General features: G+C 37.2%; 2 protein-coding genes across 2 annotated transcripts; one reads left to right on the top strand and one right to left on the bottom strand.

Moving 5' to 3' along the window:
- The first annotated feature begins 659 nt into the window (after window positions 1-659).
- LOC139121991 (large ribosomal subunit protein uL24m-like) lies at window positions 660-7,335 on the top strand. Its single transcript, XM_070687327.1, has 6 exons — window positions 660-784; window positions 4,222-4,477; window positions 5,408-5,503; window positions 5,995-6,098; window positions 6,311-6,447; window positions 7,127-7,335. The coding sequence occupies exons 2-6, from the start codon at window positions 4,262-4,264 to the stop codon at window positions 7,261-7,263; spliced, it is 690 nt and encodes a 229-aa protein (XP_070543428.1). The 5' UTR covers window positions 660-784; window positions 4,222-4,261; the 3' UTR covers window positions 7,264-7,335.
- A 3,632-nt stretch (window positions 7,336-10,967) lies between these two features.
- LOC139121989 (SURP and G-patch domain-containing protein 1-like) lies at window positions 10,968-26,167 on the bottom strand. Its single transcript, XM_070687324.1, has 11 exons — window positions 26,025-26,167; window positions 24,103-24,319; window positions 23,357-23,514; window positions 22,630-22,842; window positions 21,352-21,475; window positions 20,845-20,936; window positions 19,695-19,891; window positions 14,807-15,011; window positions 13,800-14,052; window positions 12,710-12,839; window positions 10,968-12,392 (listed from the first exon to the last, which is right to left on the bottom strand). Exons 2-11 carry the CDS (start codon window positions 24,300-24,302, stop codon window positions 12,366-12,368), a joined length of 1,599 nt encoding a protein of 532 aa, XP_070543425.1. The 5' UTR covers window positions 24,303-24,319; window positions 26,025-26,167; the 3' UTR covers window positions 10,968-12,365.
- Between the last annotated feature and the right edge of the window lie 3 nt (window positions 26,168-26,170).

Below are 26,170 nucleotides of genomic sequence, written 5' to 3'. Positions count from 1 at the left end.
GCTCTGCAGGATATATTAGCTCGTATGATCTACAAAACTCTCCACCATCATTTAGAAGACATATGTCATCGATGAATCGTATATAAATATATATATACACACACACAGATATGGATGTCCACGTGGGAAATTACAGTGCTCGATGTTAAAGCAGAGCGTTATAAATACTAACAAAAATTACTTCAAGTACAAAGTAATATTATCATGTATCCTGCAATCATCAGACAAAAGTGAAAAGGATTCTTAGCTCGACACTCTTTTTATAAATGCTCTGAGTTGGTTTCAAAATGTCGCCACCAAAACAACTATTATTTATCAAATTTTGACACCATCTACAAATAGAATGGTACGCCCAAATCATGTAAATAAGAGTGTCGAGAAATAGTGGCAAACGCGTCCAACGGTTTCCCTTTAACTTCACATTTATATGTAAAACGGGACAAGGACACTTTTTATGTTTTTCATTTAAACGTTATCGAAAGATAATTAGTCTATAAGCCCGTTTTCATTACATAGCTATGATTACATTTTTCATGTAATAATCATGCTTTAATAATACACTTTCCTTCAGCCTGAACACATATCGCCCTCTAGACATAGGAAAAGCAAAATTATAAAACAGGTCCTAATCCGAACCAAAGTCTAATTCCGATGTTGATCTTGTCGCCCGGTCATAGGTCAGGGAAAAATCTAGCTTGTGGCCGACGGCCACATATCGTGAACGGTCCTCGATTTCATTTTGTTCTTTTCCTTCGGTACGAAACATGGGTATGATGTGAAAAAGGTACGTTCTGTATTTTATTTGTAACCTGTGAATGAACGTTTCGCAATGTTTTAATGCTGATCCGCAAGAGGGCAATTAATTCACCGAATTGCTCCTACTACCTCCGTGCTTGGTCCTACTAATTACTGCCCGTGACTGCCCGTAGCTGCCTGAGGACTGCCCGAGAACTGCCCGAGGAAAAAGTGGGCCAAATTTCGCCAATTTTAACACTAGGCCAATAGGTTCAGTTTATATCATGCCCAGCCAACCAAAAATATCATTGATTTGGCGTTAACCTGATGTTAAATTCTCCGGCGGTTTTTGAACTCTGAAGACAGCCCGGCCATAGGCGGCCCATACATATTGATAAGCTTATTATTGAGTTTTTCTCAGTTTCTCTGTCACTGTCAGCCCCTCTCCTTTTCTTCATGCTCTGACTGATCGTAGTAAATAAAATAATGACTATATAGCCTAACCTATAGCCTCTTGACTCTTTATTCATTTTACACTCCATTACGTAACCCTTTTCCTGCCAAGTCCATATTTCACCACCAGGTCAAGATGGTTAAAGTTAATGAAACACAACGTATCCATATGATGTATTTTAACATAATACTGTACATTTGAAGGCTGCTGAAAACATAATACTGTAAAGTTGATTTTTTTTGGACAAAAGATGCTATAACATACCAAGCCAAGTGGGTGAAAATACGTCATGTTTTGGCTTAATACCGCTTTTTACTGACTTGGCTGATGGGGAAGTGATACAGTTATTTACAAGGACGTATATCTCTCATACACACATGCTGTAATTGATTAGTCAACACAACTAATTATGCTAATCCGTGGACTTATCAGAGGTTGGTCAACATCGGAAAGATAGTGATGTTAATGAAAAAGGAGAAGGTATGAAGATCTTGGGAAACGTGTCCCGAGACGTCCGTAAACCTAGTGGACGCTTATATATTCATGATATGCGCAAACAAACACTGCTCATTATTCAAAAATAAACGGAAGTTAGATCGAAAGGAACACTGGAAACGCGCATGCTTTTCGTTGCCAAGCGCCAAATTCTAACATAACTAAGCAGACATGGTCCTGCTCCATGTAACAAATGCCACCCAGAAAGTATCGACCGACCAAGCAGAAATGATCGCCGGAGTTTTTCAACAAAATTATATAGATGTATGTTTCACGTCGTCGTTTTCTGGGAGTGTATATACCAAGTATAATTTACAAACCGCGTTGTGATTCAAGGCACAATGGTGACACATTAGCAGGAGCACACACTGGAGAATTTTGGCCAGCACTGTGAATTTTTTAAACCAGTCACCTTCATTTCTCTGCACTCGCTATTAACTCCATGTCTACCGGTAACATATCGTTATTTTCTGTCTCAAAGTACGTACCAGCAACAGGCCTTTGACGTCAAAGTCGGTTGTTTTCTGGTATACGGTAGCAACCAAGCTCATGACTAGAATGACTGTACGGCGTCAAAGAGTTAATGTCGCCGGTTACTTTTTTCGCATAGTAAAAGAGAGTTGGTCGCTACATAGAGCTAGTTTCTAGCTCCATGGTCGCTACTAGTCTTAGTAACCATTCCTATCTTTCGCGATGTTGACCAACCCGTAAAATCCCTAATAAGTCCACGGATCAGCATAATTCGTTGTGTTGACTAATTAATTATAGCATGTGTGTATGAGAGATATACGTCCTTGTAATGGAGTGTAAAATAAATAAAGAGTCACAGAGGCTAGGTTATGTTATATAAACCATTTATTTTATTTATTCCGATCATTCAGAGCATGAAGAAAGAAGAGAAAATGATAGAGAAAACACTGAAAAACTCAGTAGTACTTATTGGGTCGCCTGTGGCCCGGCTCGAAGGACATCCCCAGCTTGATAGTGGATCATACCATTTAGTCCAAGAGGTGGTACAATAACCTCGCCGAGTGCGTACAGCTTGATAGCCTACCACCCCTTGCACTGAATGGTATGATCTTACAATCAAGATGGGGACGTCTTTCTCGTCGAAAGTCCGGCGTCTTTCGGGTTCTAAAGCCGCTAAAGAAAACACTAAATCAATGATATTTTTGGTTAGCCAGGCATATTGTAAATTCAAGCTATTGGCTTAGTGTTAAAATTGGCGAAATTTGGCCTACTTGCTCCTCGGGCAGTGCTCGGGCAGTCCTCGGGCAGCTACGGGCAGTCACGGCAGTAATCAGTAGGACCCTCCGTGCTTGGTGCGACCGGAATTCCTTTAGGCCCAATCGGCATGGGGTCCAATTGGCTGGAAAACAGTACCGATCATCCCGTGTTTTCGTTTGTTGCATCCATGGACTCGAAAATTTAATTTGGAACGTTTGAGTTCCCCCAATCCACTAGGGAAATGTGATAACCTCCATATTTGACAGCTTATACAAAATTTTGAGCAGCAATCCCTTCCAATAGTGTTTACCCAAAGGTTTTATATCAGCGCACGTGTATGGAGGTTTCTTTTACCTCAATGGTTAAATCAACTTCAGGGCATTCGTTCATGCATGGATGTAACAAACGAAAACACGGGATGATCGGTTATATATATATATATATATATATATATATATATATATATATATATATATATATATATATATATATATATATATATATATATATATATATATATATATATATATATATATATATATGTTATTAACCATATCAATGGCCTCAGACAACTTAAAGGCAGAATAATGTACATAGTACTGAGATGGACAATCAGCATATATAGGATAAAGGTTAATAAGAATTGCATTGCATGCTGCAAAGAAGGGCATACTCTACGAGTTGAAAAGAAAGGGGTTCATCAGTTGTTTACCAGGAACACTATTTCAGTGATTTATTTAAAATCGATAATATCTGATTTTCCTGGCTCCCAGCATTGTTGATCAGACACCACAACTATCTTACTCAAACAAACGCTACATTTTTGATGATATCAATAATTCTTGAGATGAGTTTTCAAAAGCCTTGAAAGGTAAAGAATGTCTTGCAAGACCTTTGAGAAACTGTCTAAGAATCTTTTCTCTATCACCACTACCACCACAGCCACTGCCACCCTGTGATAATATTTTCTCGTAAAGGTCCATGACACCGAATGTGTGTCTTCCCCGGCAGTACAAAGCTTGAAGCTGTGTCTCAGTATATCATAATAAAAACACACCGAGTACACAAAATGTCCATGACTCAAGCACGTGACTCAAGTTTCATGCATTTACAAAGTTCAAACCATCTTTTTTCAGATGTTGAGCTCCCATATTGCCATTGCAAAAACGCAAGACTGTAACAAAGTTTTGAGACAGAATTGTGTCAATATGATGATATATGACCGTTTTACAAAAGATGACTTGTCAGTCATGGTCGTTTAAAAAAGTGATGCATTCATCTTGATGAATGAAAATCATTTCTATTCACAGAAAATCTAAAGAAGTTCATAAACAAGGCTGTTCAGTAAAGATGAGACTCACAGCCTATTTACTGAAACGAATAAGGCGTTTTCCACTTGAAGACCCATGGGCAAATGACTGGTGGCTAAAAATTAACCGACACTTTCGTTATGGAATGTCAAAACCAAAAACACAAGGGTCCATACTAGCCAACTGGCCGGGAAAGAATCGAATGAAAGTACTTGTAGAGCCAGTGAAAGATTGGAAATTTTTCAGAGGTGACCTGGTAAGTGACTACAAAAAATGAATAGTACCTACCATCTTTGTTAATCTATTTCAATGTTTTCTTTCCCATTAAAACGCCCTTATGAGATCATTCTCCATAGAATTGTTTAAATATTGCTGAGGAATAGACAAAAAACCCAAAAGCAACTTCTAAGGCGCGCTACCAATAATTATGTATATGCTTTTATGAATGTCTACCTTATAATGCATTATTTCAGTTCTACTGAGGTTACAAAACCTATGAACGAAAACATTGTCATAAAGAGGTGTTCTGGCATCACTTTTGCATCACAGAAAACACAGTTTTCTTTTCATTTTTATCTACATACTGTATTTCTGTTTGAAAATCTGTCCAAAAATTCTGTCAGAATTCTGCCTATTTTGCCTTTACCAACTGTTTGTATGCCTTGTTTAAACTGAGTGATTCTATAATCTAAGATCATCCATATCTATTTAAGTTTTTTGGTGGGTTAAACAAACATGTCTTCAATCAAACGCTCCACCACTCTTCATGTGAGCTGTAAAAATACTGTCCTATTTCGCATCAGTATGTTTGACAAAATCATGTGATTGCAGGTATTATGAAAAGTCGCAATATTTTAATTGACATATATTCCAAAAGATCAACATTCAGAGTGTACATTCATTTTAGTGACATCAAACAGCTACCAAGTTTATGTGGTAATTACATCACATTTTTCCCATTTGGCTGCAAAGGATATTCTAGCATTGCTCTTAAAAAACAAAGATTTGCATTGATTATACTTTTGCTAGGTTTGTTCTCATGAAACTGTTTTGAAGTGTCTCAGTATGAACACTTATGTGAACTAGCCAGCAGCAGAGATGAATTTCATCATACAGAGTTACACCAAAGTCAAAACAGTTTCAAAAATTAAACTCACTCTCCTGAAATTACAATTGTGATTTCCAGGTACAAATATTGACTGGAAGAGATGCTGGCAAGCAGGGAACAATATCAGATATAATACGAGAAAGAAACTGGGTTGTAGTGGAGCATCTCAATTGTGTAAGTACCTGTACTGTACACAATATGTAACAGAAATGTTAGCTGCTTGTGAGAGATTTATCAAGTAAAAGCACAATTAACCGGCCATATAATATTGCACATTGATTCATATATATATCCACAGACAAAGTCAATGTAAAAAATGGCATACCGTATATAGCACTGATACTACCTTCAAACATACACATTTAACAAATGTTAGTATTGGATTGCACATTATTACTACTTTGTTGTTTACCATGTCAACACAGTGTTGTTTACAGTTCCAAAGCACTTGAAGGGCATCATGGTTTAATTGCCAAGACAGAAAATGTTACTATTAGAGATGAAGTTAGTATAGGCCATTACTCATGGTGTTGTGGCATTTAGCGATGTCATGTACTTCTCATTTCGTTTCACTTACCCAGGAGTAATGGATACTTCATCTTGAAATTGGTCTTCCCCATGAGGGATAGTAAAATGAAAACATACAATATTTTCTTCTAATACAGCATTATAGGTATATTGGCAAGACAGAAGGCTACAAAGGCATGTATGTGAAGAGTGAAGCTCCACTTTTACACAGAGAAGTTGCATTGGTCGATCCATCTGACAAGTAAGTCTTCATCTCTTTGGTACAGTGTCTATGTTTCTAAAGCATGGAATATATCTGAGTCACTCATGGTCGACACATTGTGGGAAAGTTTTTAAAATAAAGCTTGATGATTTCACCATGTTGATCAGGAAAGCAAAGCCATTACATGTTAGCAACCATTGTAGGAGTGTTATGTTAGTTATCTTACATGCATATTTCATATTTTTGTCCAGCAAACCAACAGATATAGAATGGAAATTCACAGAGGAAGGTGAGAAAGTAAGGGTTTCACTAAGAAGTGGCAGAATAATACCAATGTCAGATTTAGCATTTGCTCATCCAGATTACAAAACCAAGGACACCTATGCCGGTAAGTAGGAACATGTCAAAATGAAAAGATTTTTGTCTGATAATATGCATCTATGCAGTCATTCACAGAATGTGAAGCTGAGTAACTTATTTTTTCATGCAAATGTGAAACCCCAAGAATGTGTCAAACTTCCTGAACAATTTCCCCTTCTTTACAACCATCAACTTCACTGCCACATTTGTCATATATTATATAAATTCTCACATTCCTGGCTGCTGGGAGTGCGGGATCGGCGGTGTGGAAAAAATCGATCCCACACTCTCAGAAATCGTCCCACACTCTGTAGTAAATATTACACGAGCTCTGATTGGATGATAAACAGTATGTTTCGTTCCACGCACGAAATGTTATCCAATGGCACGACGAGTAACACACGGACCTAGACTACAAAGTAAGCAGGTCAGAGTACAGTGGCAGACGACAGAGTTGTCACGATTTTGGCTAATGTTGTACGTGTCCAATATGAATTTAACGCATTTTGTGGTCATGTGAGAAATAGAATCTCACACACCAAGGACCTGGGATCAGATTTCTCACACTCGTTGGGGATATTTTGTCTCACACGAGCCGCAGGTGAGTGTGAGACAAAATATCCCCTACGAGTGTGAGAAATCTGATCCAGGTCCTTGGTGTGTGAGATTCTATTAATTCTCACTATGGTCACTGTTGGATTTCACAGAGCAACCCAAAGACACAGTAGAAAAACATGCCGGCAAGAGGACATACAAACCATCCCTGAAATTCGTTGAAGAAGAACTGATGGACGAGATGGGCATTGTAGACACTAGAACCCGTGTTAAAACGTGGTGGTATTAATTTCCAGAGTTTGTGTGTATTTATCTTTCCAGTGGAGTAAAAATATTAAACAAAGTTAATGTTTTAGAAGGAGACTTGTGTCCTTGTATTCTTTATTTTGTATTGAGTAAACTAACCATTGTGCAAAAGATAATGTTGCTTCTTTTGCTGTATGTGATAAGTGTAACAAATTTTTGTCGTCATAAAAACAAAGCAGATGTACAAAGGAGCTGAGCTATTCTGCTTTGTGTAGCTCTGATAAATTAATATCATGATCCCATTTTCTTCAGTTTTTTGCATAATCTTCAAAATAAGACTCATTCCTGCAGTACTGACATCACAGTTCCATCAGTAATATGCAAAGCCAAACATTTGTCTGAAAATTTTGATGAGACTTAGGAAATTACTGTTACATAAATGGTGAAATTGGCACTTTGTTACCTATGACATTGTGATTGAAACTGAAAATCACTGCTACCACCAATTTTCTGAATGAAACTATAAAAGTCACTTATTCCAAGAATCTGACCACAAGATGCAGGTGCATACAAAGTTGTCCCAATTTTTATCAGCAGCAGCAAATGTGACACATGCATTGCATCATTTAGGCAATAATGTACCCCCTCCTAGACCATAATAGACGATGGGAAACTTTGCACAACATAATGTAAGTGGCAAAGCTGAGTACACTATGGAATACAAAGGTTGCTTGAGTTCATAATACGTTTTTGCTGTTTATAGTTTTGGCAATGCCAAGGAATTTGTAGGTGTAAAAAACATCTGGGGCCACAATGCTTGACAATCAGACACATTATCAGTAATAATCTGGTAGGATGACATTACAAAATTCACTGATATTAACAAAGCTGGAATATAATTAGTTGTAAAATTACAGTTGGACTTTGTGCTATTACTTAAACGCATGATAAAAATGCCACACTCTGGCACGGGTCAAAAAACTACACAAAAAAGTGAGATGGAAAAGGCATCCAAGACATCAGTTTACACCCTGACAACCACTTCAAATTGATAAAAGATGCTACAATCATGAAGATCGTGAACTCCTTATGATTTGAACTGCTTCACCACTTTCTCAAGACAGTCTTATAAAACCTCAAAGACTACAAGACTTCGTTGGAACCCTTGTGCACTACCTGTCTGATGTTTGGTACATCTAAAGTAAGTGTAGCTTACATTTTCTTTAACCCTCAAGAATTCACAACCACATATATCATGTATTGTGTGTGTAAATTTATATATATCATTGTTTCCATTTTAAAAGTTTGTTCATAATCTCTTAAAGCTCCAAGCTACACCCAGATATGTTTGATTTGCACCACTGGGCACACTTCTGATGTCCTTAACAACTAAGTACCCAGCATGCATTGTTGAAAGGAATATAACTGCCCTATAATCATCCATAAACCATTGTTGAATAACATAGTAGAATTTGTGAAACCATACAAATCTGTGGATGAAATTTTTTAATAAGTACTGTTCACATGCTGTGCATACACTTATGTACATCCCAACCATAGCATTGGCAATGGGAAATTTTACAAAGCTACCACACACACACACAAAAACACATTAAGACGTAGCGGTTTCTTCTGATTTAATTAATTCTTTATTCTTTGACCAACATATTGAAATGAAATACTTCAGTGTACTCCTCGCTGTTTTAAAGTCAAGACATTAAAACTGGCTAAAACTTGACTTTGTTTAAAGGAATGATTATAAAAGATAGCCACAGAAAGCAAATTGCATGGATATACAGCCAGCTGTCCACAATACTGTGTGATACAATTACATCAATGGATAATTTGCCATTTACATAGGAAAGAAAACTGTACAAGTATCAACCTTGTTGCCCAAACAAAGGGCAAATCTGTCTAAAAAACAAAACAATATCTGATTATGGATGATAAACAAAACAATAGCTAGATACATTTGTATACATAACCTATCAAAACCATTCACTGGATGTGATACTCTGCGAGAGTTTATTCTACATTGTTAGTTTTGTCATATCTAGTAAAACAATGTTTTGATCTGGTGTGGTGGTTTTGATTCACAGAGAACTTGCCAAAACAAAAGACAAGAGTGAACGTGAAAGCATTGTTTTGGCAGGCATTTATTTTGGGTAGTTCAAAGTCTGTAAACCATACACCCATATATAACCATGCATGAAATTCTACAACAGAATATGAGAGCTATTTTTCAAGAGGCTGAAATATATCATTTGGGACATTCCATAAACTTCACAACTTGCCTCTTCTCCCATGCTGACTTTTGTTGAAGAGTCATTTGGTCTAAATGACAACTGAAAAAATATGAGAAATTTATTTTCAAAATGGCTACCGCTAGCTGATGTGATTTTGATTCTTCTATGCTAAACAGCCATATTTGGATTGTTGATAGGCATTCATGATGCATCAAATCAATAGGAACTTGTTGAAGATAGTTTGATCTTGAGTGCATCAAAAATGGAGTGTACTTTCATCTACATTCAGTCTGGTTACAGTCAATGAACTGTAATCCTTGACAGAAAAAAGGTTACAGTTGTACATCACCGTCATGCCTGTGTAAACTTTTGGACTGAATAAAAGTACTGGCACCATAGCTTATACATTCTGAAGACCAGGCATGCTCATAAGACAAAATTCTAGTCCTAGGTTTCATGCAAAGATGATGCAGCAACATTGGTACTTTCTTTTTTTCTTTTGAGCTGACAAGATGATTCAGCAACATTGGTACTTTCTTTTTTTCTTTTGAGCTGACAAGATCAAACTGCCAACAAAAAAAACCAACTAGCGTAAACAGGAGTGCCTACATGCATTGGTACATGTGACATGCAAGTTCACAGGTCAGTGCACATATTCTTACAGACTTTTTCTACCATACGCACAGCACTTTAATTGTTTGTTAATTTTTTCAGTGAATGTCAAAGAAAGCTAATGTGGTTAGAGAGGATCAACTCACAAAAGGATAAGAAACAAAAAAATTCATGTTTTTGCATGAGCAACGAAAAACGGCAAGGCAACAGGCTTCTGATTTCAAATAGCTATTATTCCCATTGATGTTGAAAATCAAAAATCCCTATGAACTGAACATTGATTTTTGATGAAGGAATGAACAGTAAATTATGTTTCAAAGAATGGGTATGTACCAAGTTGAGATGACTTTTTTTCAGGTAAAGTTTGTAGTTATAATACCCGTGTGAAAATCCAGGCAAGGTAATTTGTCTGCTCTTGTCAACAAGGTGATGTTTGTCAAATGGGTATAAACTATGAGTTTAAAGCGCACTTTCAAAGTAAATCATAGACATAGCAGAATCCACATATAATATTACGGTTCATTAAATTCCTTTCAATATGAAACATCACAAATGTGGTAGAGAATGCCTTATATGTGTAAGCGCTTCTATCTAGAAGCTTACTGAATCAGACATTTTTTAAAGTCAAGTCTGTTTGTCTGTAATTACCTTCTATGATTTTAAATGTTTGGATGAGTACTATTTCAACTCAAGAGATGTATACCTGTTTAAACAAGTTTGTTTCATTAAAATTTACCTTATGAAATTTGAAATCCATGGAAGGATTAAGATGTTACAGATTACAGATTATCTCTAATAATTCTAATCTTTCAGGCAGATACTTTGTATAGCCAGACCAATACATGAGTATATATTCAATATATGGAACACATAGCAATGAAGAACTTACTATTATGTAAACTTTGTTTATTCGAGAAATATACAAATACTATTGCGTGTGTTTGGTGGGAAATATGGAGGAGTAGAGGGCAAATCCCAGCTCATCTGCAAAGTAGTTTTCAAACTGTGTTCAAACCACATGTACTGTTTTGTATAGTTTGTTCATGTAAGACATTTGCTAGACCAGGAAATATATTGAACAAAATACTCGGTAGTTCTGATTCCATAATAGTTCCTCTATTGGAAAAAAATGTACTATCTAAGTCCCGCTGTAGGACTGACACAAAATCATTTTTATTATATACTGGAATATACTTGTGGCTGTTCTGAACCAAAGAACATTGTTGTGTTCCTCAAACATTCTCAAAGTTTCATTTGTAAACGTTTTCATTCAACAAACAGAAATTTCTTGCTTTTCACTCTGATACATGTACTAATGTCAAGAAGTACACTTGATAAAACGGTCTGTGTATTCCTGTGTGCAGTGACAATGCTGGATGGTAACTGAGTCTAGAACTGAGAGTTGACATCAAGTTGGTGTGTTGTGCCTTCTAAAACCATGTACACATGATAAAGTCTCAAACTCGACACTTTCTGTTTACAGTCTAAAGAAATACAATGTACATTATGCTTTGCAAAACTTCCAGCACTTTGACATTTTACAATACAATAATTAACAGAATCTCAACAATCATATCATATATCATTATTCTTTTTCTAACTCAGACATTCACTGCTCTTGTCATTTACAAATGTTTATGTTAAAAATACACTACACTAAAAAACAAAAAGGGGTTTCCTGAATATCTTTCATTCTGAAAAAAAACAACATAATCAGAATCTCTAACACTTTCACTGCTCATAAAAACAGCTTATATGACGATATACTGGAATGATGATATTTTAACTTAAACAAAAATTATCTATTCTTGACTGATCCTCTAGAAGAAATTTGGACTTACATGGAACAAGAAGTTGTTGTTGTTTTGTCAGACATATGGAAGAATTTTATGAACTATGTATTTGCACGATTTGTTTTTACCAGAAGTCAGCAAAAGGTCTTACAAACTGAATACATCTGTTGAATGTAATGTAACATACAGCATTTCTTTTTCCTGCCTGTCAAACCGATCATTTGCCCTTTGACACACTTACACAAGAGATTTTCTCTTACCTAACTGTTCTAAAGTAGATGATATAGTTATAAAACATTCTAAAATTCTTCAAATTGCATCAGTTATAACTTGTCTTTACAGAGCACCACTGAAACACGACACGAGCACAGCCAAGATATTGACTTGGTCTTGAATTTCATTGCAACACATTTCTCAACTAGTGTTATACAGCATTGGATTGTGATAGAAATAATTTGTTGTTCTTTCATTTGAGAGTGAATGTACAGGTTGGTTCAGTAGTACGGTCTTCTTGGATTATTCTGAAATTGAAACAGTTATTTACACATATAAAATACACAACATAAAAAATTCAATAGCAAAGACTAGCGTGATGTTTCAAATAGTATGAACAATGTCTTAAAAAAATTGTCTGAATTGAGTGAAATTCAATTTTAAGTTTTTGCTATAATGTTCCATTTGGATGACCAGATTTCCATGGCTGTATCTAGAATAAAACTGATCTCATGGATATGGCAGGTTTTCTTGATACATTATTCCAAAGCAAAGCAAAAAGCACTGTCTATCTACACCTGATCACAGGTACATAAGGATCTGGACAAGCAAAGCCAAAACTCACCAGGGGATTTGGTCTGAATCTGTACGCCAGCATCATCCTTTTACGGAATAGATCATATTCATCATCTTCTTCTTTCAATTCCCCTGGTTTATCCGTGCCAAGACCAGTAGCATCAATGGCAGTCTTTCCCCTGTTGAAGATTGAGATTAGGTGTGAAGCCAAAGATTATGCCAAAAGTTACATGTACATGCAAAACCTACACTTTTAATAAAATTCCAGTAGCTGTCATTTGACATGTCACATACCCTCTGGCAGCCTATATTGGAGTGCAAAATCATGAGTTAATGTTCTTCAACATAAAATGTTCCAAAACTTACTCAACATTGTAAAATCAAGAAGTATAGAAGCTGACATACACTTTCAATGTATCCATTAACAGTTTGTTTTGCTAAAGGTTTGAGAAGATAGGTACATGAAGTGGGAACCCCTCTATTATTTCTGTTGTTGCATTGATATTCGATGGAAAACTCAGGGTAACATGACTGAGGAACAGCAATAAAATTAATCTGGGTAACTGACATTAGCAAAAATACTGCATTAGGCCAAAAAAAAGTTTTATTTGTTTCTGGTCAGCGCGCGCATCACTTCAAAGTGTGCGCGTCAACTTTTTTTTTCCTGTTTTTTTATTTGCCCCTATGGAAAAAAGGGGAAAATGTATCATATTCCACCAAAAAAAAAAAAAATTGAAAAAAAAAAATCACGTCACCGCATCATTTTTGCCACATGTCAATGACCAGAAACAAACCTATTTTTTTTTTTTTTTGGCCTTAGGTTCTGAAGTGACTTCGGATAATTTTATAAAACAAAATATTTGAACACATCTCTTCAAATAATATAACTGGTCTTGAATTACAATTAATAATTATTATTAGCTCACCAAATGTGAGCCAATAATAATTCACTACTTTAACCACTTAAAAGAATGACCATTCTTTTGTAGCTGTATAATTGGTAACATTTCCTATCCAATGTCACAGATTGCATGATAACTATAGAAAACCACATTGCTACATGTAAGTGGCGATATTTGCTGCTTTTTGCACCCTTTGATCACATGACAAATGGAATTTGACTAATGATGATGACTTACTTATTGACAGGCTGTTTAATACCCTGTCCTTCAGATCCCAAGCCTTCGCCTTCTTTCCAACCAGCTTTCTGTAACATTTGATAACCAATATTATCTTCTTTGATTTTATACTCTCTGTAATCTGACAAGTCTGGAGTACCACCTTCTTTGAGTGCCTTGACGTGTTCCATGAATTTTTCAAGCTCTTCTTTCGGCAGAAAGTCTCCAATGAAATGTTTACCCTTGTTAGCGACTGTCATCTGCTTTGCTTGCTCTGTAATGATACAAATAGTGATGACATCATACTGGACAATGACATCATACTGGACAGTGACATCACACTTGACAATGACATCATACTTGACAATGACATCACACTGGACAATGACATTACACTTGCCATGCTTCAGCTTTCTTTGTGTGTCATAAATTTGTCAAATCATCCAGTTAAATGAATTTTGACTTATCCACAAAGATGGGAGAGAAGCACATGTGTGGATGTGAGACAACAGAAACCTATTTCTGTTAAAGAACAGTTTATAGTATTTTTGTTGTCAAGTTTCAGAAAACTTGTATTGTTATTTGTGTATTACATCTGATATAATTCACAGAGAATCAAAGAATACCTATCTTGTTTTACAATCTTATTGCTGTAGTGCTACCAGAGTGCAGTTTGTTTAGAATAAAGTGAGCAATTGAATAACTTCTTCAATGGAATATGACACAAAATCACTGGCAGAATAACTCAACCACATAATTTCCTCATTTACAAGTGACCACGACTTTATTGATCATGTATGCCAAGAAAGAGTTCATTGAATCCTATGTGGCAGGACACACACATTTCTGGTACATTAACAAGTTCTGGTCTCTTGAACTGTAGTTTGTTCACATTACAAGTTCAGTTACATACAGGAATACCTGTATATGTTTACTAGTACATCTGATGAAACAGTTGGGGAAATAAATTTTGTATCATTTTCAATGAAACTTTTCTGGTAAAAATAATATGGTTATCCATGAATTACCATGAGTCTTTTGCATTTCTTCAGCTCTTTTCTTGTGTTCCCAAGTTCCTCCTTCGATGTCTTCATCACTGTCGTATTCATATTTGGGTTTTGGATCTTTCTTTCTTCTTCTGCCTGAAGAGCTGGGTCCATATCCCATACTGACACTCATTCCTGATGCCTCGGCTGCTTGCTTAGCTTTGATGGATTCATACATTCTTTGAATCTTTGCAGGGAGTAAATTTATGAACAAGTACACTTATTGGTAGTGCAAAAATCTGACCATGGTACAAACAAACTACGTGCATAAACGTACATAGAAATATATGTATTCTGTGTACTACTTCATACATGATTTGAGTCCATTTTCCACACAACATCATGGTGGTCAGAGTGCGACAATTTAATTCAGAGTTGGGCTATTGATGCACTGAATCCCCAATTTATGGAGGACGTATTGAAATAAAGTGAATCATTGTAAACATCAGGAATGTAAGAATGATGTGGGGAAATGTAATATATTTTAGCTTCTGGATTAATTGTTTGGGTGCTGATAAAATACCAAGGTGTATAGATGATGTCATGAAATTTTGTAGATTTCTGCAGTTTCTTGGCAAATTTTGATGATAAAGACCAAAAAAATACCCAGGGCAAGACAAGTTTTTGCAAACTCAGAACCTGTAAATGATTGAAAATTGAGAAATCCTGTAAAGGTCACTTTTGATAATATTTTCCATGTTTTGTTCCAGAGAAAACTTAGTGCATTTTCTCCTCCCATAAAAAGGCCATGTTTAAGTAAAAAGTATATGTGTTGCCAAAACAGTGCACTGCATACAATGTACAATGTTACCGTTGACAAATGAATTCTAGTCTGGACAAAAATTTAGCAGTCAACAATAACACTGGGCATCATTGCATACATGGGGTGTTGAGAAATTGAAAACTAGGCATTTTCATATCACTTCAGGAGTGGAACAAGTAACTAAATTTTACAAACAGGACAAAATCGATCAAAAGACATCAACATTTACAGCTAATGGAGTTTTTTCATTCATGCTGTTGACCCAATCACCCTTGTTGAAAAATGAAACTTAACGTTGAGAAATGATAAAATTCAATGTCTGTCTTTGATTCACACCAACTGACACCTTGCTGCTTCCAAAACTCTCTGGCAACTTATGTGAAACCGTCCATTATATATACCATTGCAGAGTTCGCGATTACCAGTGGTCGCGCTTACTTTCGCAGTTCTGCGTCCCTGGGGACGCAATGTTGCCAAAATATGCGTCCATTGCTATTTGATTGCGTCCCGACTAATTTGCATATTAACTAGACTCACTTTGGTGAAGTTGTTCTTGAACAGTTTCTCACGTCGTAAAGGTCATCACGATAAGGTCAATCACCCAGTTGTTCATGGTAACAAACGTTCAACGTGTTTAATGTGCAAAATTAACAGTTCGAATCTTGCAAGTAATTTATCTCAGTATTTTTTTACTTCTTTCGTTTCTTTTCGTTAAATATGGCTATAGCTTGATTGATATCGAAGTCCTGTAGTGCTGGACCGTGTATGCTTATTAGCATTAAATCATCGACATGATCATCGGAGAGACGGCTGCGTCGAGCACATTTTATACGATTCTGGGTACTAAAACCCCTTTCACACGGTACACTTGTAACAGGATAACCAATGCTATTGACGCGAGAACTGCGTAATCGGGAAATATGTCGGCATAATCGGTTGTGAGCACACGGCAGGCATCCTCAAAAGAACGAACTCCATGACCCCGAAGCGTACGCTTGACTGCGACGACTCATTACGTAGATTGCCGCCATTCAGTAATGGCTCTACCTCAACTCCCGTCGCGTCCTGTTTCGGCTGCCCGTAAAACACTGAAAGTCGTTCAAGACTTTCAGTTGCATAGTCTCGAAGACGTTCGTCGTCATCAGGGTAAAGACTCACATTAAACACCTTATCGAAGCTACTCAGCAGATCTAACGCGTTGTTAGGGAAACGATCCTCTAGTCTCGATATCAATGTTCGATAAACGATTGTCTCACACGGTTGTGAGCGGTTATATTTGCAGCCGCAGCATATGTTACTTGTATTCCACGAATCGTGCGGTTGTTCTGTTGAAATTCCTGATTGAAACGTCGTTCACTGTCGCCAGACATCGGCTCATCGAGGAGATCGCGAAGTGCCGCAATAGTTGTGCCAACCATTGGCTGCACTCTCGACAGATTAACACTCTCTCGTTGAAATACTAAGTTCAATCGGTCCATAATTAGCAGGACGTCTGTGAGCGTGTAGGTCAACGCAATGAATAAGGTTTGATCAGTCTTAACAAGCCTTCTGCCGTGGGATTTTTTCTTGCATCCTCCTCCAACTCTAGCACTAAAGCAGGCCAATTGCTTTCAATTGACTTTACAGCCCGTGACAATGACAGCCATCTAACTGAACATGGCTGCTTTAAACTCAAGAAATCGCTGACATCGAGGGCTTTGTTGAGTTCGCGCAATCGCTCGTAACGAGCAGCGGAATATTCAAAGTAATTATATACCGTATTAACTGTATTTCTATATTTGGCGACTGCTTCAACACCCTTCGCAGCATCGGACGACACGAGTGCAACTCGATGAGCGCGCAATGCACTGTAACATGAACGGGTTTACACGCTGAAGGCGTACTCCGACTCCGTTGAGACGTCCGGTCATTACAGACGCACCGTCTGATCCAAGTCCAACTACTTTGTATTTCGAAATATTCATGCACTCAAACTGTTGTAATATCGCCTCAGTCACCGTTTCAGCATTGCCTGCTGTAATTGTTACATTTCCGGAAAACACTGTTTTAGCTTCTCCGTTCTTTACTATGCGAATAAATATGATAAGTTTCTTATTGACCGTAATATTTACGGTTTCATCCACGATGACCGAAATGACGGGACTTGCAGCAATCTCTTTATCAAGTTCTGTCTGCAAAACTTTGGCAATCGCGGCTTGCATCTCCCTCACACTTTCGTGGTGTTTGTAGTATTGGCCGTCTGAAAGCGCTTGACACTTATTTTCGTTTTGTAGCTCAAGCAAAGATGAAAACATATCATCTGGTAATTCCTTCTTAGCCATAAAATATACTGTTCGAAGCATTGCCGCATGTGAATCTTTCTGTTTTCCTTGATTTATTTCCACGGTCTTTTTCATACTTGACTGAAGTGGCTTGTGTTTCACTGCGTCGATATGATCGGTGTGTCCAGAATGACGTACCAAAGCTGAGCGTTGCATGTCGCTACATCCTACGGCACTAGTAAAGGAATTTTTTTGCCACTACTTTTTGCACAGTGAACAAAACATCCTGTCTTCACTTTTCCCGTCAATAACGGCGGTCTTGTTCAGTAGCCATGGAAATTCCCTCTCCCACTCCGATCTATATTTTCGCTTTCTTGATTTAGCTGGCGTAGTGCTCGAGTCGGGAGTCACATTACCGTGTTCAACGGCTGCGGCAATACTTGAAGTTTCTGGCTGACGAACCTCACTCGGAGTCGCAGTAGTTTCATCACAAGTTTCTCCCGTTTCGCGACCAGCTGTTGAACATTTGTCACCTGATGAACCGGAGTTTGTGAATTTGAACCGGAACAGGGTTGACTGTTTACGAGACATCATGTATGCTGAGGACGACGACGTACAAACGGTGTGATCACACTGTAATGAGTGATTGATATTTGAAATTTCGCAACCGTTTTAGGATTTCATTTTTAGAAAGTGTCAAAATTGTCAACCAATGAGAAAAAGGGAAACAACGAAACGTGTCGCAACTCTTATCAATCAAAATCATCACGGAGACGATGCGACGGTTTTGATTAAACTCGATACGCTACAAATTGTTTCATGTTTATTTTAGTGAAAGCGTTACCACTGGTAACTGTCAATCACCCTCGCGGCCGGCCGTCTTTGTATATTCACACGTGCAGTTGTTGGTACCCCCACTGGAAGCTAATGCGTCCCATTGGACGCAGATGCCATCAAAACTGCGTCCACAAGCTTGCGATTTGCGTCAAATACGCACAATTATGCATCAAACGCGACCACTGGATTACGCAAAATCATGCGTATTTACGCATTGAAATTGACCCCCTACGCATTTTTTCCATTGTTATGCGTTTTCTATATGCAAAGGATAACAGTAAAATGTTTCCGAAAGCACTCCCCGCGACTGAGCTTAGGCGATAACCAGACGAGAAGAGTGCCCGCTTGACATTAAATTTGTTGCGACACATTTCTGTCAATCACTTATTTTGTGTGGAAAGTTTCGGATTTTCTGGGCGTGGTCTGAAGAATCGGCATCGTAATTCAAAGGCACGTTATCATGTCAGCTGTGCCTATGAATTACGTTGCTAATTTTCAAGCGAGCGATAGTTTCTGAAACTTTTGACACAAAGTGAGTGATAGACAGAAATGTTGCTACAAATTAAATGCCAACTGTGCACTCTCATAGCGTCTCACTGTCCCAAAATTTGATCAAAGCACACATGCAGCATGGCGGAAGCTACGCCCATACGCGAAACCAAGTGGTACAAGCGACTGGCAAGAGTCTACCTGTGCTGTTACGCTTCAGCATGTTTGAAACAATGCCCAGTTGTTCAAGAAGTTCGTTAAACTGTTTTCATTGAAATAATCTAACATCGTACAATCCGAATATGTAGTGTAGGTTTATTGAACGGCACATTGTATTTTGTAGTCACTTTTTTTCCATCAATCGAGTGCAGAAGTGAAATTACGCACTCAAATCCAGCCATTACGCAATTTTTGCAGACTAATGCGTATGCGTACGCGAGGAGAAAAAATTGGTATCAGCCAAACTAATTACTGCAAGTAATCAATGCATAGAAAGAACAAATAATTGATAAAACCCTACTTCTTGTTGTTCTCTAAGTTGACGTTGTTGATCAGCTGAGAGCACAGTAGTTCCAATCATTCCTACTGGATTTACTTCCATTGTAGCTGCTATTTTCTCAGCTGGGATGTCTTCATCTTCCTCTTTCTCTTCATTGGACCACCGACTTTTACGCTTCCTTTTGCCGCTTTCTTTCTCCCTATGCATACGCCTGTAACCTATTGCAATTGTACCCACACATATACAGATGTTTCAGGTTCACCATTATAACTTACTTGTTTCATTCATGTTGTTTTATCACAAATAAATCAGGAACAGATTCATAGATTATTGTTTCACCAACATTGACATATTCCCTGTAAATCCAATGGTACTGTCACACAAAGCATTCACAAAAGAATGAGCATCAATCATTTTCCTTTCCTCTTCATAAATAAATATTGTCTCCAGTTAACCAACCTCTCTGTATTGCAAGGTGCTCAAACTGCTCATTAAACTTACTGCCTTGATACATGACATACTCAATGTCTGAACTAAGTCTGTATAACTATTTTTGCTAATGTTATCATTGCTGCTACCTTGTAAAGCAGATTCACGAGACAGCTTTTTCTGCACTCCATTGTATTCAGATATTAAACCTCCAAGTGAGGCTTACTACAAATACACTATTTTGTACATGTCAAGTATATGCATCAGTAATACGTTTCAGACAATAGTATCTGAAAGCTCACAGCATAATCCATATTTGAGAAGATACATTAGATATTTGGGACAGATACTCTGTAGTCAAATAGGATTACCCCAGAGTTGACTTTTGGTGGAAAACCGTGGTTTTGCTACATATAGTTGGTTCATTACGGTGAGATTGCACAAAATTTTCTGTTTTTTAACAGTTGCATGTTAGGAGTAATTACATCAGTTCAAATTCATATTATTTAATATCATATAGAAAAAATTGAAACATATATAGGAAAATATGTGTTTAAGTTGTGCATACAACTTTCCAACTTTTATGAAATAGAAAGGCATTTTTGAGCCAGAGGTACCATATCTGTACATGCCTCCAAACATCAACTGTTGAAGAATACCTACCAATCCCTCTAAAACCACATACACATTTGAACAGTCATGCAAACTTTGCAAGTTAAAACAAAGAGATATAACAACTTACTCTGGGCTTTCTTCATTTCAATCTCTAATTTAAATTCTTTCAACTTGAGCTTGTAATACTTGTATTCATTACTATTTGGCTCATACAGGAACCTGAAATGCAATGAACAAAATTACTATGGTCAGTATATGAAATTATGCTAAACTAGCTATTACAAATAACTTTCATGATAACCAACACATCTTATTCTGCCATTACATCAACAGCATAAGAACCATACCAGCTGTTGTTAATAGAAGAAAAAGATAGTGAATCAGTGGTAAAATAAAATAAAATCCTTTTCCAACTAAACTGATTCAAACTAAACATGAAAATCAAAGCAATAAGAAGATCACAATAGTACAAGAATGTGATATGCACTTAAACAGGAACTTCCCCTATAAAAGCTAGATTATCGTTATACACTCTCTAAGTGATATTATGCTTCACTAGCTTCATTCAGCTTGAAATGCTACTGATGTATATACATGTACACCAACAAGTAGAGAGTTAATTGACATGTCTTACCAGAAAGCTGGATTGTTTAGATTCCTTTCAAAGGCAATCTCCTCAACTTCTGGACCACCATCAGCCACAAACTGAGCCAGCTGTTCCAGGACCGGTTTAATGTCGTCATCCTCTAGCGGAGAAACTTAAAGTACTCCTATAAGCACCCTGATGACAGCAAGCACAAGCTGGAGCAGCCAATAATGGCTACAAGAGGGGACATTGGGCCAAAAACAAACAACAACAAAAACAGTGAAGGATAGGAGTTCTACTGGCTCAGACTACAGCAACACTTCAGCTATTACATCTCTCATGAACCATTACATTAGAATGGAACACTTTCAAAATCCATCATGCTGCCTTGATTCAACCTAGGTCTTTTGGCTTCTCAAACCCTTTCCCTTTCTTTTTCATTTTTGGGAAGTTGCGGAAAAACTGTAGTTTTGTAGTTGTGACAGGGCTCTCCCAACAATTAATGATTTAATAAGATTTCTAAACGGCAAAGTTAAATGGGCATGTTTTCAATTTGGTTCAGCACCTACCATCCTTCACACTAACTTGTGAAATTCATATTTTGCAAATATTTCTTTTCATTTAAATGGTAATGTTTTGAAACATTTGTGACTATTGTGTTGATTGTAAATTGATTCAAACTTTTCTAAAATGTGCTGCCTATACTAAAAGCAGAAAAATGCAATACTCTACAGAATTCCTACTTCAAATCTTCTTTCATTAAAGCATGTTATGCAGCTAAGCAAGGGGAACTGAGGCATTTATAGTGAACAACGAATTGACAGCAAAACAGTTGTCAAAATGCAAAGGGTGACATCATGAGAGACATCATAAAAAACACTTGTTTTACTGTTAGAAAAATTCTTTGAAAAGGAGACGGCCAACACAGCCTAAATTTGCCAAAGTTTATGAAACACAAGGTGTGTGATATATACATTGTACAAACATGCAGTATGTTCATGAAGAAATAACTTCTAAAGCCATCCTGACATTTGAAGCAATTCATCCCTATATTGCCACCTACAGAAATTCACAGCAGCTTCAAAGGATTACTAAAGGTAATACCTTATTTGTTTGCATGTGAAGGTTAGTGGATCAGTTTGCTCTGTGAAGAACCCTGAATAAATTTTGCATTTGTGGAAATTGAACTGCTGGCAAACAAGAAACGATGCTATTTGGTGCAATGTTCATAATATCATCTTTGGAATACAAAGATTTCAAATTTCACATGAAATTAAACAGGTCAAATGTATACCGGCAATTGAAAGAAATTTATCAGCAAATTACCAGCTTCAGTCTTTTTGTCACTGTCTCGCTTTTCTTCATCATCCGACACATCGAAAACATCCGATCTGGACAGTTTAGTTTTTGGTGCTGATGTTGTTGGTCGTTTCATCTGTGACACCATTGAAGAAAATGAACCAGCTCCTATCTTCTTTCCAATAAATGGCAGTTTCCTCTGTAATTGAGGCTCTGTAGACCCTGACACAGTAGACATATCTGTGGACAAAACAATTAAATCCCCTTTTATACTGAAAGAAAGAGTGTCAGTGTTGCGTAGTATTTTCCATCTGGTGATTATTAAAATATTGAAATTACATTAACAAACCTAGGATAGTGCAAAGCTCAAAATCAGTTTTACGCACTGTTCACACCTGTATTCTCTTGTACACAAAACAGGAGTTCAAAATGCAAGTGTTTGAGCTAAAAGACATGGCTACAGAATTTGAAACTCAAAATGGTTTCTAGTTCTATGAGGGTCTAGTGGTTGCTCGGTACCATGTTGTTTCTCAAACAGTTTAACCCTTTGAGGTCAAGTTGAAGTCATTCAAAATCACCAAAGCTTGGTGATCAGTGTGACGCACCACTATGATATCCTCTATCGCAATCAGATCAATTCAGTAAGTTTCTATGTCCAAACACATTAAGTCAGTGAAAAATCATGTTTTCATATGTTTTTAGGGGTCTTCGTACAGTCAAGTCAAATGCAATTTGACATACGTTGATACATTACCTGAAGATTTCCCATCTGTCTTTGCTTCACCCTTGTTATCATCTTTTGATTTCATCTGTTGTTGCATCTTTTTGAATTGTTCCAGAAAACTTCCATCATTGCTGAAAACATTGGCATTTGCCTTTGGTGGTTCAGGCTTTGGTTGCATGGTCTGAGGTCTTTGGAAATAAAACCACATACGAAAATAAATTACATCAAAGAAGTACAAAAATTTCAACACGTTTTATCAACTTTACATTTATACAAAGACAATTAAAGATTTTCAGATGTTTGTTCTAAAAGCACAAGTATAATTTACTTGTTTTCTATCGTACTAGCATTCACAATTATAAAATTAACCTTTACAATGGTACTGTTGTTTAGACCCATGAAGAGAGAGATGCTATGACATGACAAGCTAACAAACTGATACACTAGGCATAAATCTCAAATGACACTCACATCGTCCAAATAAAGAATCTTATCCATAGATATTGACAGCAGTCTTCTGTGATAAAATATGCCTATGTAAGCAAGTGTCTACTCTGAGTTTGTGTATCAGCTGCCATGTTTTTATATCACATTCAAGTCAAGAAATGTTTTTGGTGTTGCATTTTCCTGTCAAAAGAACCTTTGGTTTGTGAGAAATTTAATTGGTTTCATGTCAGTGAAAATTACAGTCACAGAATGCCCTGCCTTCATTCATTTCTAAGTTTAATGTTTACAAATTACTAAATATCATACAGTAGATTTTTTCCAATACTTACGACTTGATTTGAAATTTGATCTCTGCAGGTTTCTTTGTTTTTGCATCTTCTATTTTTTGTTCTTCTTCTTTCTTCTTCTGTTCAGCCATTTTCTGTTCAATTTCTTTCTTTTTCTGTTCAATCAGCTTTTCTTGGTCGCTGACACTTAATGGCTTTTGATACATTTGTGTGTTGCTGAAGTTACCAGGTCTGGTTGCCATGATGTTCCCTGCAAAACCTAACCATACCAGAAGATGTGAAATCCATACATGTAAGTCATGGTTAATTGAAACTCAATGTATTGATCACTACGCAAAGTACCCATGGATGTACAAAAATATATAAAAATAAATGAAAACAGATAAAAGTAAATTTTGTACATCCATGATCATCACTAACCAAAATTACTCTGACATGGCGCAAATTTAGAAAACATTTCAAAGACAAATTACAAAAATAAACAGTTCAAACAGGCTATTTGCCTCCTACCAGAGTGCACAGTAATTGCTCTATGGGAGAATATCCAGTCCATTTTTCTTAGACATATGTAATTTTATTCAAACAACATGTTTCTGTTGGAATAACCATCATAACAAATCACAGGAGCTGTGGAGTATGGTATTGGGTGCAGAGTAATTTCTCGGGTTATTACTAGCTGCAAAATTGTAGCTCTACGGTGAGACGGTCGGTGAGTTTTGGTTTTTGTGACCTCGCTCACCAGTAGAGCTACAATGCCGAAGGCCCTGAAGCATACAAAATAAACACGCTGCACATGGCATGGCATTTTGATGTAAATCCCATATATTTACTGCATTTGGTCATACTGATTTATCACTACTGAAGATTAAACACTATACTACACTAACCTTGTCGTGTATGGGGTTTGGTATTTGTTCAAATACGTCGATCGCGTTCCAAAAACATTTCTTGGAGCCGCCATTACCAACTTCCGGTAATGGCAGCTCCCAGAAACACACTCAATGTTTATGGAACGCGATCGACGTGTCTGTGCTAATACCAAACCCCATAAACGACAAGGTTAGTGTAGTATAGTGTTTAGTCTTCAGTATTGATAAATCGGTATGACCAAATGCAGTAAATATGTGGGATTTTACATGAAAATGCCGCGCCATGTATGGCGCGCTTATTTTGTATGCTACAGGGCCTTCGGCATTGTAGCTCTACTGGTGAGCGATGTCGCAAAAACGAAAACTCACCGACTGCCTCACCATAGAGCTACAATTTTGCAGCTAGGGTTATTACCAAATACTCAACACTGCCAATAGCTTCTGTGGTTATTCCCTATCTGGTCAGTACAAAACATTGCTGCACTACCTGCAGTGCGATAGCTCGAGGTTTTGCCTGGGTATACGTATTTGGGTCAGACAGTAAAACCAAACCCGTCTGACCCACATTACCCAGGCAAAACCTCGAACTTAACTACAGCACTGCAGCTATACAAAATAAAGCATGCAAACAAGAAACAGTTGGGTGCAGTTTTGAGAGTAAATACAAAGATATGTTCCAACAAAGAATACTACCAAGATTTATGACAGTAAAGAATGTAAGAACAATCGGTAGGTCTACCATCACTTAGTCAGGTCACAAAAGGTCACGAAAAGACGCCTTCATGGCCGGCACAACATCGTACCGCGTCCAAATTACTTCTACATGTACCTACAGTTTATTAGTAAAACGCCGGCCCGGAAATAATTGTAAGTGTTAATCAATGGCAACATCATCCCTGAATATAAGATAGAGATACAATCTATCAGAACATCAGCGATTTTGGACTCGATTATAGCGCTGTCGTGCCAATAGCGTAGCGTACACTACACAAGTCATCCAGATCGCCTTGGTCTACGTCTGCAAGCGAAAGGTTAAAATCTAAAAGTTAAAAACATACTGGAAGAACGTTGGATGATAGAAAGAATACATCTTACCTGTATCGTAATCTACTTCACCACTGGTCGAAAGGGACGGCTGAGTCTTACGTGACCGTGAATTTACTGCTTACGTTCACGATGTCGATGCCAGTGGTCGCTTTCTAACTTTACTCTTCCTCCATTTTGACTAACAATGCATTCTG

The sequence above is a fragment of the Ptychodera flava genome, chromosome 21 (genome assembly GCF_041260155.1).
Source record: "Ptychodera flava strain L36383 chromosome 21, AS_Pfla_20210202, whole genome shotgun sequence".
In the NCBI taxonomy this organism is placed as follows: domain Eukaryota; kingdom Metazoa; phylum Hemichordata; class Enteropneusta; family Ptychoderidae; genus Ptychodera; species Ptychodera flava.
The sequence above is the reverse complement of the archived record's forward strand: the minus strand, read 5'-3'. Positions and strand labels throughout refer to the sequence as shown.

Excerpts from the sequence above, each read along its gene's own strand:
- LOC139121989 (XM_070687324.1), bottom strand. The coding sequence starts at position 24,302 with ATGGCAACCAGACCTGGTAACTTCAGCAACACACAAATGTATCAAAAG. Across the intron at positions 22,843-23,356 it reads GACAGATGGGAAATCTTCAG|ATATGTCTACTGTGTCAGGG; the intron begins GTAATGTATCAA and ends TTTTGTCCACAG. Across the intron at positions 21,476-22,629 it reads TGACAAAAAGACTGAAGCTG|TTTCTCCGCTAGAGGATGAC; the intron begins GTAATTTGCTGA and ends GAGTACTTTAAG.
- LOC139121991 (XM_070687327.1), top strand. The coding sequence starts at position 4,262 with ATGAGACTCACAGCCTATTTACTGAAACGAATAAGGCGTTTTCCACTT. Across the intron at positions 5,504-5,994 it reads TAGTGGAGCATCTCAATTGT|CATTATAGGTATATTGGCAA; the intron begins GTAAGTACCTGT and ends CTTCTAATACAG. Across the intron at positions 6,099-6,310 it reads TTGGTCGATCCATCTGACAA|CAAACCAACAGATATAGAAT; the intron begins GTAAGTCTTCAT and ends ATTTTTGTCCAG.